Source organism: Notolabrus celidotus, chromosome 11, assembly GCF_009762535.1.
Source record: "Notolabrus celidotus isolate fNotCel1 chromosome 11, fNotCel1.pri, whole genome shotgun sequence".
NCBI classification, from domain to species: domain Eukaryota; kingdom Metazoa; phylum Chordata; class Actinopteri; order Labriformes; family Labridae; genus Notolabrus; species Notolabrus celidotus.
This window is the reverse complement of record NC_048282.1, coordinates 25900169-25913148: the sequence shown is the minus strand read 5'-3', so window position 1 is coordinate 25913148 and position 12980 is coordinate 25900169. Positions and strand designations below refer to the sequence as shown.

Below are 12980 nucleotides of genomic sequence, written 5' to 3'. Positions count from 1 at the left end.
AAGTATTGATATTAGAGAGAAAATTCAAGTTTCAATTATTTTGGAAAATGTAAAAGAAGTATTTAACAAAAATGTGCATGATAGTGGGCTTGCTGGTTTCGCATGGGCATAGTTCGGTTGAATCGTAGTTTTAAGTAAATTTATACTATACATTTTACTATCCTGACTATGGAAGAGGATAAGGGTCACTGAAAAAGAAAAAAAAAAAAAAAATTAAGGTCGATTTTATTATTCTGACTTTTTTCTCAGAGTTCTGTCTTTAATCTCAGAATTATGTCTTTAATCTCAGAATTATGTCTTTAATCTCAGAATTCTGACTTTGATTTCAGAATTCAGAATCAGCTTTATTGGCCAGGTATACTTGAACACACGTTCTGACTTTGTTTTCAGAATTCTGACTTTAATCTCAGAATTCTGACTTTGATTTCAGAAATCAAAGGGACTCAGATGTAAATTAGCTTTAAGCTAACTCTGGTATAATGCATCAGATGGTGACATTTATGTTAAATATTGTACATGGTCCCTTTACAAATAAATTGAATAAAAAAAAAAACTTTAATCTAAACTTTAAACTTTGACTTTAATCTCAGAATTCTGATTTTAATTCCAGAATTCTGACTTCAATTTCAGAATTCTGACTTTAATCTCAGAATTCTGACTTTGATTTCAGAATTCTGACTCTAATCTCGAGATACTGACTTTAATCTCAGAATTCTGACTTTAATTCCAGAATTCTGACTTTAATCTCAGAATTCTGTCTTTAATCTCAGAATTCTGACTTCAATCTCAGAATTCTGACTTCAATCTCAGAATTCTGACTTTAAGCTCAGAATTCTGACTTTATTCTCAGAATTGACTTTAATCTCAGAATTCTAACTTTAATCTCGGAATTCTGATTTTAATTTCAGAATTATAACTTTAATCTCAGAATTCTAACTTTAATCTCAGACACCTGACACTTTCTCATAATAATAATAATAATGATTAAAAAAAATAACCTTAATTGTTTAACGTTAATTTTTTCAGTGGTCTTATGCTCTTCCGTACCTGACATCAGAGAACGTCGCTTCTACTTCCTCAGGTTGGAGATTACTTTGAAAGACACCGGAAGTAGAATCACTTTGTTGTGCTAGCTTGATTCTTCTGACTTGCTTGTGATTTAGGTTTTGTTAGCTAATCTGGCTAGCAGATGTCGACTGATTGAACTTATATTCAGATGAATTTATGCGGTAAGGGTTTTGCTTTCTTATGCGCTATTTATCCCCGATGGTGTTTAGCTGGTTAAATCCAACGAATTAGAAATTGAACAAGTTATGTTTTAATGCATTTGTATTGAATTAGCAGGAGTGCAACAAAGCTAACACAGCTAACGTTTGCTAAATGGAGCTTTCGGAGAACCTCTAAGGAACCTCCTTGCTGTTAGTTTGTTCACTTATATGGAAAACGTGTTATCCGACTTATTTATGTAAGCGTGGAAATGCACAGTGACATTTGGTTCAGGATATCTGTGTTCTCGTTATCGTTTCGTTAGCTTACGTCTGCGCTGAGGCCCGTGCTACTGCAGGGCCGATCATGTTAATCAAGCTGTCTGTCGCTTATGAAAGTAGATTTATTAAATGTCAATATATTGTAAGTGCAAATCGGTTTAGATACTCCGACAATCAGTACCTCGGATCTTTTCTCATGCCTAGGTTTTCATGGTTAGCATCCTCGGCCATAGTGATGTCACTGACGTACAGGTGTCTTGTTAACGTTGTGTTGAGTTAATGTCAGACCTTTATTTGACCTGGGTTAAAAGCTACATTCAGTTTTTCTTTGCTCTTGTCTTGCCGAAAGCTTGCAGTTCACAACATCTGATTTTAAAGTGATGTCGAGCACTACCTGTTCAGTCAGCATCTGATCTACTACTTAAAGCTGCAGTTGGTAGGATTGGGTAAAAAAATCTGTACTGATTTTGTGCAGTGTTTGGTAAAAAAGTCCTAACATTCATCAACAGCCAACAATAAATGAGATATTTTGAGATTATGGCAAGATCTCTCTGTTTTCCTACACCTCTGTATTCATAAATTCATAAATATAAATTCCGATCGCTCCCGTCAGCTCTGACCAATCAGAGCCACTCTCCTGATTGTACCTCCTACATTGTCCTGATTGAGCGTGCACTACTATCTGTTTGTGGGCAGGGCTTACAGGAGCAGAGAGGGGGGATAGGGGGGTAGTGAGAGCATACACTGTATGAAATATGGACGTAGTATCCGTGACGTCACCCATCTGTTTCGGAAGCGCTGTTTTGTGGTCAATCGTCGTCAGCAGCCATATTGCTGCTGTCGCGCGATTGTGATGTAAAGAGGCGGGCTTTCAGCCTCCTAGCCAACAGCTACAGTGTTCCCGCCTGTCAATCAAGTCAGCTGTGCCTCTCATTGGAAGACTTGTAATCTCAATATCTTCGGAATTGCCACGTTAGAAAAAAATTCACCCCCCCTACAGTGTGTGCCGATCGAGAAATGAGCTATCCAGACTACACTCGTCTTTTGTACCAGGCTGTAAACATTTTTATTTCTGCTGTAAAGATCGGCTTTTTTGAATTGGTGTGTATGTGGTTTCCGGTACTTCAGGAGCTAGCCTCAAGCGGATCCTCAATGAACTGCAGTTTTTAGCACTTCGGCATTGGACTCATACATTTTAGACCGGAGGTTACCGCTTGGTTGACATTTGAAATCTCTCTCCGAACTGGTGTTTATATCACGACTACCATCAGCAGCTTTAAAAGTGATGGCGAACAATACCTATTCAGGCAGCATCTGATCTACTATTTAAGTCAGGTTTTACTTCAGCGGAACTGATTACAATTTAGAATCTCTGTGTGAATCGTCGTGAAACTCAGTGTTTATGTGATTCATAAATGATCCCTTTTACTCTCTTCTTTTCAATTTCAGCATAAAACAGTTTATACGCCACTCCTAGTTAAAGGGGAGGATGGCACATCGACGTAGTCCACCTCAGCCGTCCCAGAGGACGGAGTACCTGGAGCCTGATAATGATTCCGACAGGGACTCAGGTGTTGGGGAGGATGCAGGGGAGGATGCTGACAGTCACCATGGAAGCACAGTAACCGAAGATGAGAACGGCAGCATGCAAGATGGCACAGAAGAAAGCAGAGATGTGGGGAGAGATTCTACGGTTTTCGTTGCTTTTCAAGGGAATATGGAGGATGAGGACTTCACACATAAACTTGAAACTATCCTCAATGGGATACCAAACATGCTTGATATGGGTTAGTTTCATTTTGTTCAACTATCATTCAATTTGTGAAAAGGAGCAGCCCAGTACAATAGTCCACTGTTCAGCTTTTGCTGTTCACTTCAGTATAATTATAATATTTTATACTCTTGGAGGCACACATCGTACCACTTTAAATGTTTAATTATAGTAGATATCACTAGTTTTTTTTGACAGTGATCAGACAAAGAAAGCCATTAAGTGTTAAAGTGTGAGTACAAAGACACGTCTTGATTAATACCTTGGTGTCTTTGGAGGTATTTTCCCCTTGTTTTGTAGAAATGATTTTTTTAAATATATATATATATATATATATATATATATGCAGTATATTATTACAGATGTTAATTTGCAATGGGCTTTTTTCTCATGTGTATTCCAGCAACAATGTTGTGTTCATAATTGCTTTGTCCTTCTCATAGTTATATCTGTACAATGCTTTGCATCTTGAAAAACACTGTGACTGATGCTTGTTTCCATTCATTGTTTGGATTTTAGGTCCTGATAGGTTACAGCCACAGCATGTGGAGCCATGGAACAGTGTTCGGGTTACCTTCAACATTCCTAGGGACGCTGCTGAGCGGCTCAGATTGTTGGCCCAGAACAACCAGCAGCAGCTCAGAGACCTGGGGATTCTCTCAGTGCAAATTGAAGGTATCACAGACTTCAAACTGCCAGTTATTGAAAGACAAGATCAAAGACACAAACGTAATCCCCCCCCCCCATCCCCCCCTAAAGACTGATGATAATTAATGTTTTTATCTGGTCATTTTCAGGTGAAGGGGCCATCAACGTGGCTATGGGACCAAATAGAGGGCAGGAGGTCAGAGTTAATGGACCAATTGGAGCACCTGGACAGATGAGAATGGATGTTGGCTTCCCAGGTCAGCCTGGCCCAGGTATTAGTTTGCTGAATTGATTTAAGTTGAAATAAAAAGTATCAAATGGCTTAATTAATTCAAATGTATTTAAAAAGTGTCTTATTTTTAGTTTTTTCTTTTTAGTTTGTTTAGCCACGTGTGTCTTTGCCATTCAGTATCCTATTTTTGATCTGTAACATGTTACGAAGTTCTAAAGCCATTCAAAAAGTATTAGCTATCTCTTTGCACTTACTATTTGATATGCACATAATTCATTTAGGAGGAGTGAGGATGCCTAATCCGTCAATGGTTCCCCCTGGGCCTGGCATGGCAGGTCAGGCTATGGTTCCAGGCAGTAGTGGACAGATGCATCCTCGTGTCCCCAGACCACCTTCACAGACAGGTTCTTTGGTTTTTTTCTTATGTGTCAAATGAAAAATGTTAGTATTTTAATATCTTTCACTAAGACAGTTAATTAACAGAGAAACTATCTCCTCTGCTCTCATAGATGTTATGGATCCAATGATGCCAGGTATGTCAGTTCAGCAGCAACAGCAACTTCAGCACCAACAAGCAGGTCCCCATGTCTCCAGCCAAATACCTCCTCAGGCTGCCCATCACATGCAGGCTTTACAGGCTGGGAGGCCGCTCAACCCGGCAGCTCTTCAGCAACTACAACAACAGCATCACCAACAGCAACAGGCCCAGCAGCAAGTTCAGCTCTCCCAGCTTGGACCTCGACCTCCGTTTAACCCATCAGGCCAGATGGCTGTGCCTCCTGGCTGGAACCAGTTACCCCCTGGGGTCCTCCAACAACAAGCTGCCCAAGGAGGCCCTGCTTGGAGAAAACCTCCACCACAAGGCCAGATTGTTCAACGCCCACCATCTCTTGCTACGGTTCAGACCCCCAGCCACCCCCCGCCTCCTTACCCATTTGGCAGCCAGCAAGCTGGGCAGGTATATAATGCCATGGGACAAGGGCAGTTACAGCAACAGCAAGCAGGAGTGGGTCAGTTTGCCACACCCCAACCAAAAGGTCCACAGGCGGGCCCTGGTGGGGTTGCAGGACCACCCAGAGTCCCTGCACCCCTTCCACCAACATCTGGGTCGCAGGGCAATCTTACTGCCAAGTCCCCTGGTTCCTCGTCGTCTCCTTTTCAGCAAGGATCACCAGGAACTCCTCCCATGATGGCTCAGAGACCAACAACTCCACAGGGTTTCCCCCAGGGCGTCGGTTCCCCAGGAAGAGCAGCACTTGGCCAACAGGGTAACATGCAACAAGGGTTCATGGGTATGCCTCAGCATGGACAGCCCGGGGCCCAAGTTCACCCAGGTGGGTTATTGTCTGTAACCATATCTCGTTTGACTGAAGAAAGAAAAGAAAGAAGAAAAAGAAAATTTGATTTTTTTTTGGCTGTGGTAAAAAAAAAACCTTGTCATGTTGAGGTTAAGAAAACTCTTTTACTTCAGTGTCTACAAATATTTATCAACATAACAAATATTAATTACAGGCATGCAAAAGCGTCCCATGGGATTCCCAAACCCAAACTTTGTCCAGAGTCAGGTGAGTGCAAGCACTCCAGGAACCCCAGGTGAGGAGCCAATCAACAGTTACAAAACAGCCAAGCTATGGCTCACACAGGTAAAATGTTTACACAACACTGTAATTGGGTAGTGGCTTTTTGGGAAATTCAATTCAGAGATTTAATTTTGTCTCTTTTCCTTTACATCAGGAGCTCAGCCATCGTCCTCTGTACCTAACCCCATGCAGGGACCACCCCATGTCCAACCCAATGTTATGGTTGCACAGAGTAGCATGGCAGGTGCGCCCCCTGGTACAACCGCTGGACCCATTATGGGACAGCAACAGCCTGGCCTTCAGGACCCAGATGATAGGCCTCCAGCATCAGGCCCAGCCCGTGTCCTCCTCCCCCAGCCAGAAGGTTCAAGGCCAGGGTGCAGGTCAAACTGTCCTCTCAAGGCCCCTTAGTCAAGGCAGAGGGGAGGGATGACCCCACCCAAGCAAATGATGCCTCAGCAGGGCCAGGGGGTGATGCATGGGCAGGGTCAGATGGTTGGAGGCAAGGGCACCAGGCCATGCTCCTGCAGCAGCAACAAAAACTCCATGATGGAGCAAATGGTTGCCAACCAGATGCAAGGCAACAAGCAGGCATTTGGAGGCAAGATTCCAGCTGGGGTCATGCCTGGACAGATGATGCGAGGCCCTTCTCCAAACGTTCCCGGAAACATGGCTCAGTTCCAGGGCCAGGTTGGCCCACAGCAGATGACTCCACAACAGCAACAGCAGCAAATGGCTCAACTCCAACAACAGCAGTTACAACAGCAGCAACAGCACCAGTTGCAACAGCAACAACTACAGCAGCAACAACAGCAACAACATCAGCAGTTGAACCAGCAACAGTCCCAGCAGGTTCCTATTCCTGGGAATCCTAATCAAGTTATGGGCATGCATGGGCAGCAGATGAGGCTCCCTGCTGGTCATCCTCATATCCAACAACAGTTGCAACAGCAGCAATTACAGCAGCAGCAGAAACAGCAGCAACAGGCCATGTTACAACAACAGCAACAACAACAGGTAGCCCAACAACACCCACATGCTTTGGGAGATCCTACTAGTGGGACAGGAGACCTAGGCGTCCAACAGATGGTCCCTGATATGCAGACACAGCAGCAGCAAGGCATGATGACAGGCCCTCAGCACATGCAGATGGGAAATGGCCATTTTGCAGGTCATGGAATGAATTTTAATGCACAGTTCCCCGGTCAGATGCCAATGGGAGGACCCTGCGTACAGCCAGGAGGTTTTCCTGTCAACAAGGATGTAACACTGACAAGCCCACTGCTGGTCAACCTGCTGCAGAGTGATATTTCAGCCAGTCAGTTTGGGCCAGGAGGAAAACAGGGAACAGGGGCGGGCAATCAGGCCAAACCTAAAAGAAGAAACCTGCACGAAAGAAGAAGCCCAAGAGGGAGAGGGACAACAGCAAGGAGAAGGACTTGGGTAATCATTTATATGTGTTACAGTTACTTTTGCCACTTTGGAAAATTAATGGAAATCAAATCACTTGCATTCATTTGTTTAAACTCCATCTGTGTTATCTCTTTTTGTTAGTGGTCTTGATGTTGCTTCTGGCATGGATGATTCAGAATTGCCAAATCTTGGTGGGGAACAAAATTTGGGCTTAGACGGCTCAGGCCCAAAACTCCCTGATTTTTTCCAACAGGCCTGCAGGTAAAGTACAAAAATAAATCAATTTTTGTTATACTTTGTATTCACATGTGTTTGCTGGTTGATGATTCTTTATTTTCTAAATGAATATGTCTATAAATGGTTATCTTTCTTCCCATTTTCCCAGGGTTCCTGGACAACCTGGAGACCAGAGAGTATTGCAGCAGGTACCCATGCAGTTCATGCAGCAGCAGCAGCAACAACAACAACAACAACAACAACAACAACAACAACAACAACAGCAACAACAACAGCAGCAGCAACAGCAACAACAGCAACATCAACAACAACAACAACAACAACAAATGCAGCACATGCAACAGCAGCAAATACAACAACAACAACAAATACAGCAGCAGCAGCAACAAATGCAACAACAAATGCAACAGCAGCAGATGCAGCAGCAACAGTTACAACAACAACAGCAGATGCAGCAACAGCAGCAGATGCAACAGATGCAACAGATGCAGGGTCTACAGAATGCTCAAGGTCAGCAGGGAATGACAGGGCCACAGACTTCAGGTCAAGCTCAGCCCCAGATGCACCCTCATCAGCTGCAACAACAGCAGCAGCAGCAGCAACAGCAGCAGCAGCAGCAAACTCAACAGCCACATCTACAACAGCAGGTACTATAAATTGTGATCATTTGCCTTTCTGACAATATTTGGTATAAACTACACTGTTAACGGCCTATTTTTCCCTGTGTCGTTCCCTCACATCTTGCATTTCAGCAACAACAACAACAGCAGATGATGATGATGCTGAAGATGCAGCAGGAGCAAGCAAAGAATCGCATGTCACTTCCTCCAGTAGGGCAGCTCCCTCCTCGGGGAATGGGAAATCCACCTGAGGTACAGAGGCTGCCTGTCTCACAGCAAGGAAACATGCCTGTAATGATCAGCCTTCAAGGACATGGAGGGGTACCACCGTCACCTGACAAAGCCAGGGGGATGCCCCTGATGGTAAACCCCCAGGTAATGGACAGAATGTGTCATCTTTACAGTGACATTTGCCTGACGTTTTGATTAAACCTGTAATGAACTGTTACTGTTTACTTTTGAGTGAAGAGTACTCTTTTGTTTGTTTTCTAGCTTGCAGGTGTTGCACGAAGGATGTCCCATCCCGAAGTAGGGCAGGGCCCTCAACCAACTGGATCTGAAGAGGCTTCTGCAGGGGCCCATCCAAAACCGGACGGCCTGGTTGGCTCAGAAATTGTGGCGCAGCCAGGAAATGGGACACAGCAAATGATGGCCAATCAGGGCTCTAACACTCACATGATGAAACAGGGCCCTGGTCCATCACCAATGCCCCAGCACACTGGAGCCAGTCCTCAGCAGCAGTTGCCCACACAGCCTCAACAAGGAGGACCCATGCCAGGAATTCATTTCCCTAATGTCCCAACGACGTCACAGAGCTCCAGGCCCAAAACTCCCAACAGAGCCAGCCCAAGGCCCTACCACCACCCTCTCACCCAACAAATCGTCCACCAAGTACTGAGCCATCTGAAATCAACCTCTCTCCCGAAAGATTGAATGCCTCTATTGCCGGGCTGTTTCCTCCCAAAATTAACATTCCTCTTCCTCCAAGGCAGCCTAACCTCAACAGGGGGTTTGACCAGCAAGGTCTAAACCCAACTACATTAAAAGCCATTGGGCAGGCCCCTCCTGGTCTAACTTTACCAGGCAACAACAACAATGGTAGTGCAGGTGGAAATAACACTAACAACAATCAACAGCCTTTCTCTACTGGCACTGGTGCAGGAGGTGTAGGCACTAAACAGGACAAGCAGCCAGGGGTGCAGGGTAAGCGGGCAAGTCCCAGCAATAGTCGAAGATCAAGTCCAGCCTCTAGCCGTAAGTCAGCCACTCCAAGTCCAGGGAGACAGAAAGGGACAAAGATGGCCATCAGCTGCCCTCCCAACCAGCAGCAGTTAGTCAACAACCAGGGGCAAACAATGATGCTTAGCCCTACCTCAGTACCCCCAAGTCCAGTGTCTTTGCCTTCACAAGTCAGTGGGGGCATAGATGCACAGCAAACCCCAGAACCTCTTCCACGGAATGCAAGGAACCCCTGTTGAGGGAGTCAGGGATAGTCATGGAATGATGACTGCCGAGCAGCGACACATGCCTCAGTCTCAACCCCAACCCCAACCCAGCCACAGTCTTTGAGAGAGTTATCAGCTCCCAGAATGGCAAGTCCTCGTTTCCCCTTGCCACAGCAACCTAAACCTGACTCAGAACTGCAGGCTGGCATGGTTGATCGGAAGCCCGCACAAGCAGCACCTTCGCAGGACTCTGAGGTCTCGCCCACTCTCAGGACAGCCCCAACCTCCCTCAACCAGCTACTGGATAACACGGGTATTCCGAACATGCCTCTTCGTTCCATACAGAGTAATACTGTAAGGGATGGTTTAGGAAAGGACAGTCCAAAGTCTGCTTTAGATCCAGAGAGATCACTTCATAGTAATTCCCAGAGTACAGATTTGTCTGCGTCTGTCCCAACCACTGCCACTGTAACTGAATCAGAAGCCAAACTCAAACCTGCTGTCCTTGTCTCTACTAGCAGTCCTAATTTGCAGCTTACTTCAATTACCAACTCACATTCGAGCACTAACATAAACTCAAATACTGCCCCCAGTCTTAACCAAACCCCATTCCCAGTGTAGGTGTCAATACCAAGTCAAAATGTAAACCTAACTGCCACCCCTCAGTACTACCACTATTCCCACCATGAGTGTAAGCCCCAACCTAATCACTTCCACTCAGAGCAGTCCTGCCTTGACTGTTAGTACTAGTTCTAACCCCAGCTCTGTTTCAAACCCACCTAGTTCATCTGTAAAACTAAGTCCAAGCCCTAGTCCTAAACCTGTGACAACTGTTCATTCTGTAATACAAATCCCTGCCTCCTCTACCACCATATCTCCCAATCAAATCACTGTATTTGTCACCTCCAACCCCATCACCTCTGCTCCCACACCCCAGGCACCAACATCTATGGTCTCCACGATGGTGGCTGTCTCTAACAAAAACATCAGACCTCAGGACATTCGACAGCAGACCCCTGTACCCCGACCTCAGTTTATCACCACCACCCCTGTGTTCATCAACCCAATTTCCAGGTCCCAGGTGCTTCTGTGGCACCAATCCCAATGTAGTATCCCAGTCAGTCACCATGGGTAGGGCCTATCCAGGTTTCCACTACAAATATCCAACTTCCCTCTGCCCAAGCTCCACCCAGTCATCAGGGGCTAATGTGACCAGCTCTCAGCCACCTAGAAGTACTGTTGGACAGGTCCAGATTACCACTAGTGTATCCTCACCTGCCCCAGTTGGTATCCTCCAAGCGCCTCAGCAAAATAACCCAGGGGCTCTCAAAACAGAAAATGTAGTTGAGACAGGTCCTGCTCAGAAGTCTAGTCCCCCTATCCAGCAGCCCTCTCCCCACCCAAGCCCTTCAGCCTCATCTCCCTTTCAGCCACCACTGGCTTCTCCTCCACCCTGCTCAAGTCAGTAGAAAGGCCTGCACAGGTACCTGCCAGGGGCCCGCGGGAGCGTTGACACCAAAGATCTGTCATCCTCCTGCCACTCAGATTGAAGTACTAGTGCCCCAAACCACTGCTGCTGCTGTGAATAACATTGCACTGCCTGCAATTTCTTCTCCAATTCCTATTCCTGGCCAAGTTGCTCTCCCCACTCAGATTGTTACCCAGGCTCCATTGCCTGTTCCTGCTTCAGTTTCAAGCCCAGCCCAGGCTGTAACTACTAAAGCACCTGTTGTCACTGTAGTTGGAACTACCACAAGTGTCTCTTCTGCTACCTTGCCCGCATCTTCTTCTGTCACTCCTGAATCAAGTCCTGTACCGTCCATTGTTCCAATTGTTTCGGGACCTGGACCTGTTCATGATGTTCCACCTGCCACATCCTTGCCAGTTGTCAACTCCGGTGGAGTTTTGACAGCTCAATCAGAACCTCCAGCCGTGGAAACCTCCACTTCAGCCAGTTGCAGCCCCTGCTGAAACCTCTCAAACCACCCAAGGTAAACACACAACTGTAAACTTGAACAAACTGTGAGTATGACACAAGTTTACGTTTCTTTTGTTCACTTCGGTGCACCAGAACAAAGGGCAGATTAGAAAAGTGCCAATCCAATCACCACTCCATTTCATATGTTTTTCTAGATCTACTGGTTAGCTTAGCAAAAAAGCGATGGCTCCCTTCTTCCTATTTTTAGTGAATACTTTATGGTCTCATTTAATATCAATGATGTATAATCTTTACTTTCTAAATCTCAGAACCCCAATATAGCTCATTGAATATCCGACATGACAGGTTTTTGGTCTTTGGACTAATAACTTCATTTCACTGAGTAAAATATATCTGTTGTGGACTAAAAGATTCTGTCTTCCCAGCACCTGTTCAACCAGAAGCCCCACAATTGCCGGAACCGGTTGCCAGTGAGAAGACAGGTACATTTGGTTGTCTTAAAAGAAATCATGATAATGCTTTGAATAGATTAGACAGTGGTTCTTGTGGTCTGACATGACTCACTTGGAACTCAGTCGCCAAGTAATAATTCTTGTCACTTTTGTCCTGTTCAGGTGAAAGAGGTCCTCCACAGGATCAGAGCAAGGGTAAGATTCCTCAAGACATTTGTGTTCTTTTAATTGCTGTGTTGTTGATTAGCTGTGTTATCATTCGTGTGCTGGGGTCTGTTAAGGTGCCTTTGGTATTGATGTCTGAAAGTTGGCATAGTCTTTAGACCTGTGCTCTTGAAGGAGAAATGCTTAGACATTTCTAACTCTACTGAAACTCAGGCAGTACATTTGGTTGGCCAAGGGGTGGTACATGGTGAAATCAATGAGCCACGTGGCCTCAGGCACTTGGTATGTATGATTAGCATGCCACCTATGTTATTATCCTAATGCATGTCAGTATTTTAAACAAAGAACAGCCCATCACAAAGCAAACTGTACCACTCCACTGACCTTGTATAGCCAAATCTCTTTCCTGGGATTGACATAATATGGTGGGAAAGTAAAATTGTGTTTCTTCAGCACAGTTATAGTTTACCGCTGTTTTTCCACTTTCTATCACAGATGGGCAAAGAAAGAAAGGCGCCCATCAACTTAGTCCCAAGGTATGTATTTTAACATGTTACGCTGCGAAGACACAAGCAGTGATCGTGTCGACGTAGTGGATGCTGTCAGGATGAAGACGGACAGTATCTGTGGTAGACGAGGAAAAACAGCAGAGTCCTGAGTGGTATTATACCTTTCTCTGAGTAGAGCAGAGTTAACGCACACTCTTACATCTTTATTAACACATTCTTGTTTTGTCCTTCCTTCTTTGTCGTTCGTTGTTTTTCTGTCTGGTCCTCCCAGAGCTGCTGTAGAGAAGCCCAAGGGACCGAGTAGACGCAGCTCCCGGGCTGAGAAGGAGGTTGAGGAGGAGCCAGTTCCGGACAGCGGCATTAGGAAGAGATCAGCAAGGCCTGGAACCAGGCTGCTGTGAAGGTAATGTAACAATAATCTCTGAGTATTTATCAGTACACCTTTTTAAAAACAAATATCATTACTACCTTTTCCTTATGCA

General features: G+C 45.1%; 1 protein-coding gene across 3 annotated transcripts; it reads left to right on the top strand.

The window, feature by feature from the left end:
• The first annotated feature begins 1079 nt into the window (after nucleotides 1–1079).
• Nucleotides 1080–12901, top strand: ncoa6 (nuclear receptor coactivator 6). 3 transcript variants are annotated; one of them, XM_034695236.1, is made up of 16 exons: nucleotides 1080–1229; nucleotides 2937–3274; nucleotides 3778–3933; nucleotides 4056–4163; nucleotides 4420–4542; nucleotides 4648–5472; nucleotides 5651–5781; nucleotides 5873–7161; nucleotides 7273–7392; nucleotides 7517–8015; nucleotides 8121–8363; nucleotides 8481–11424; nucleotides 11798–11854; nucleotides 11987–12019; nucleotides 12485–12525; nucleotides 12770–12901. In XM_034695236.1, the coding sequence occupies exons 2-8, from the start codon at nucleotides 2977–2979 to the stop codon at nucleotides 6149–6151; spliced, it is 1920 nt and encodes a 639-aa protein (XP_034551127.1). In that variant the 5' UTR covers nucleotides 1080–1229; nucleotides 2937–2976; the 3' UTR covers nucleotides 6152–7161; nucleotides 7273–7392; nucleotides 7517–8015; nucleotides 8121–8363; nucleotides 8481–11424; nucleotides 11798–11854; nucleotides 11987–12019; nucleotides 12485–12525; nucleotides 12770–12901. The 3 variants fall into 3 exon arrangements, with proteins under 3 accessions (XP_034551127.1, XP_034551125.1, XP_034551126.1); XM_034695234.1 differs by having other exon boundaries at nucleotides 1081–1229; nucleotides 4056–4178; XM_034695235.1 differs by lacking the exon at nucleotides 12485–12525 and having other exon boundaries at nucleotides 1081–1229; nucleotides 4056–4178.
• Nucleotides 12902–12980: the final 79 nt, after the last annotated feature.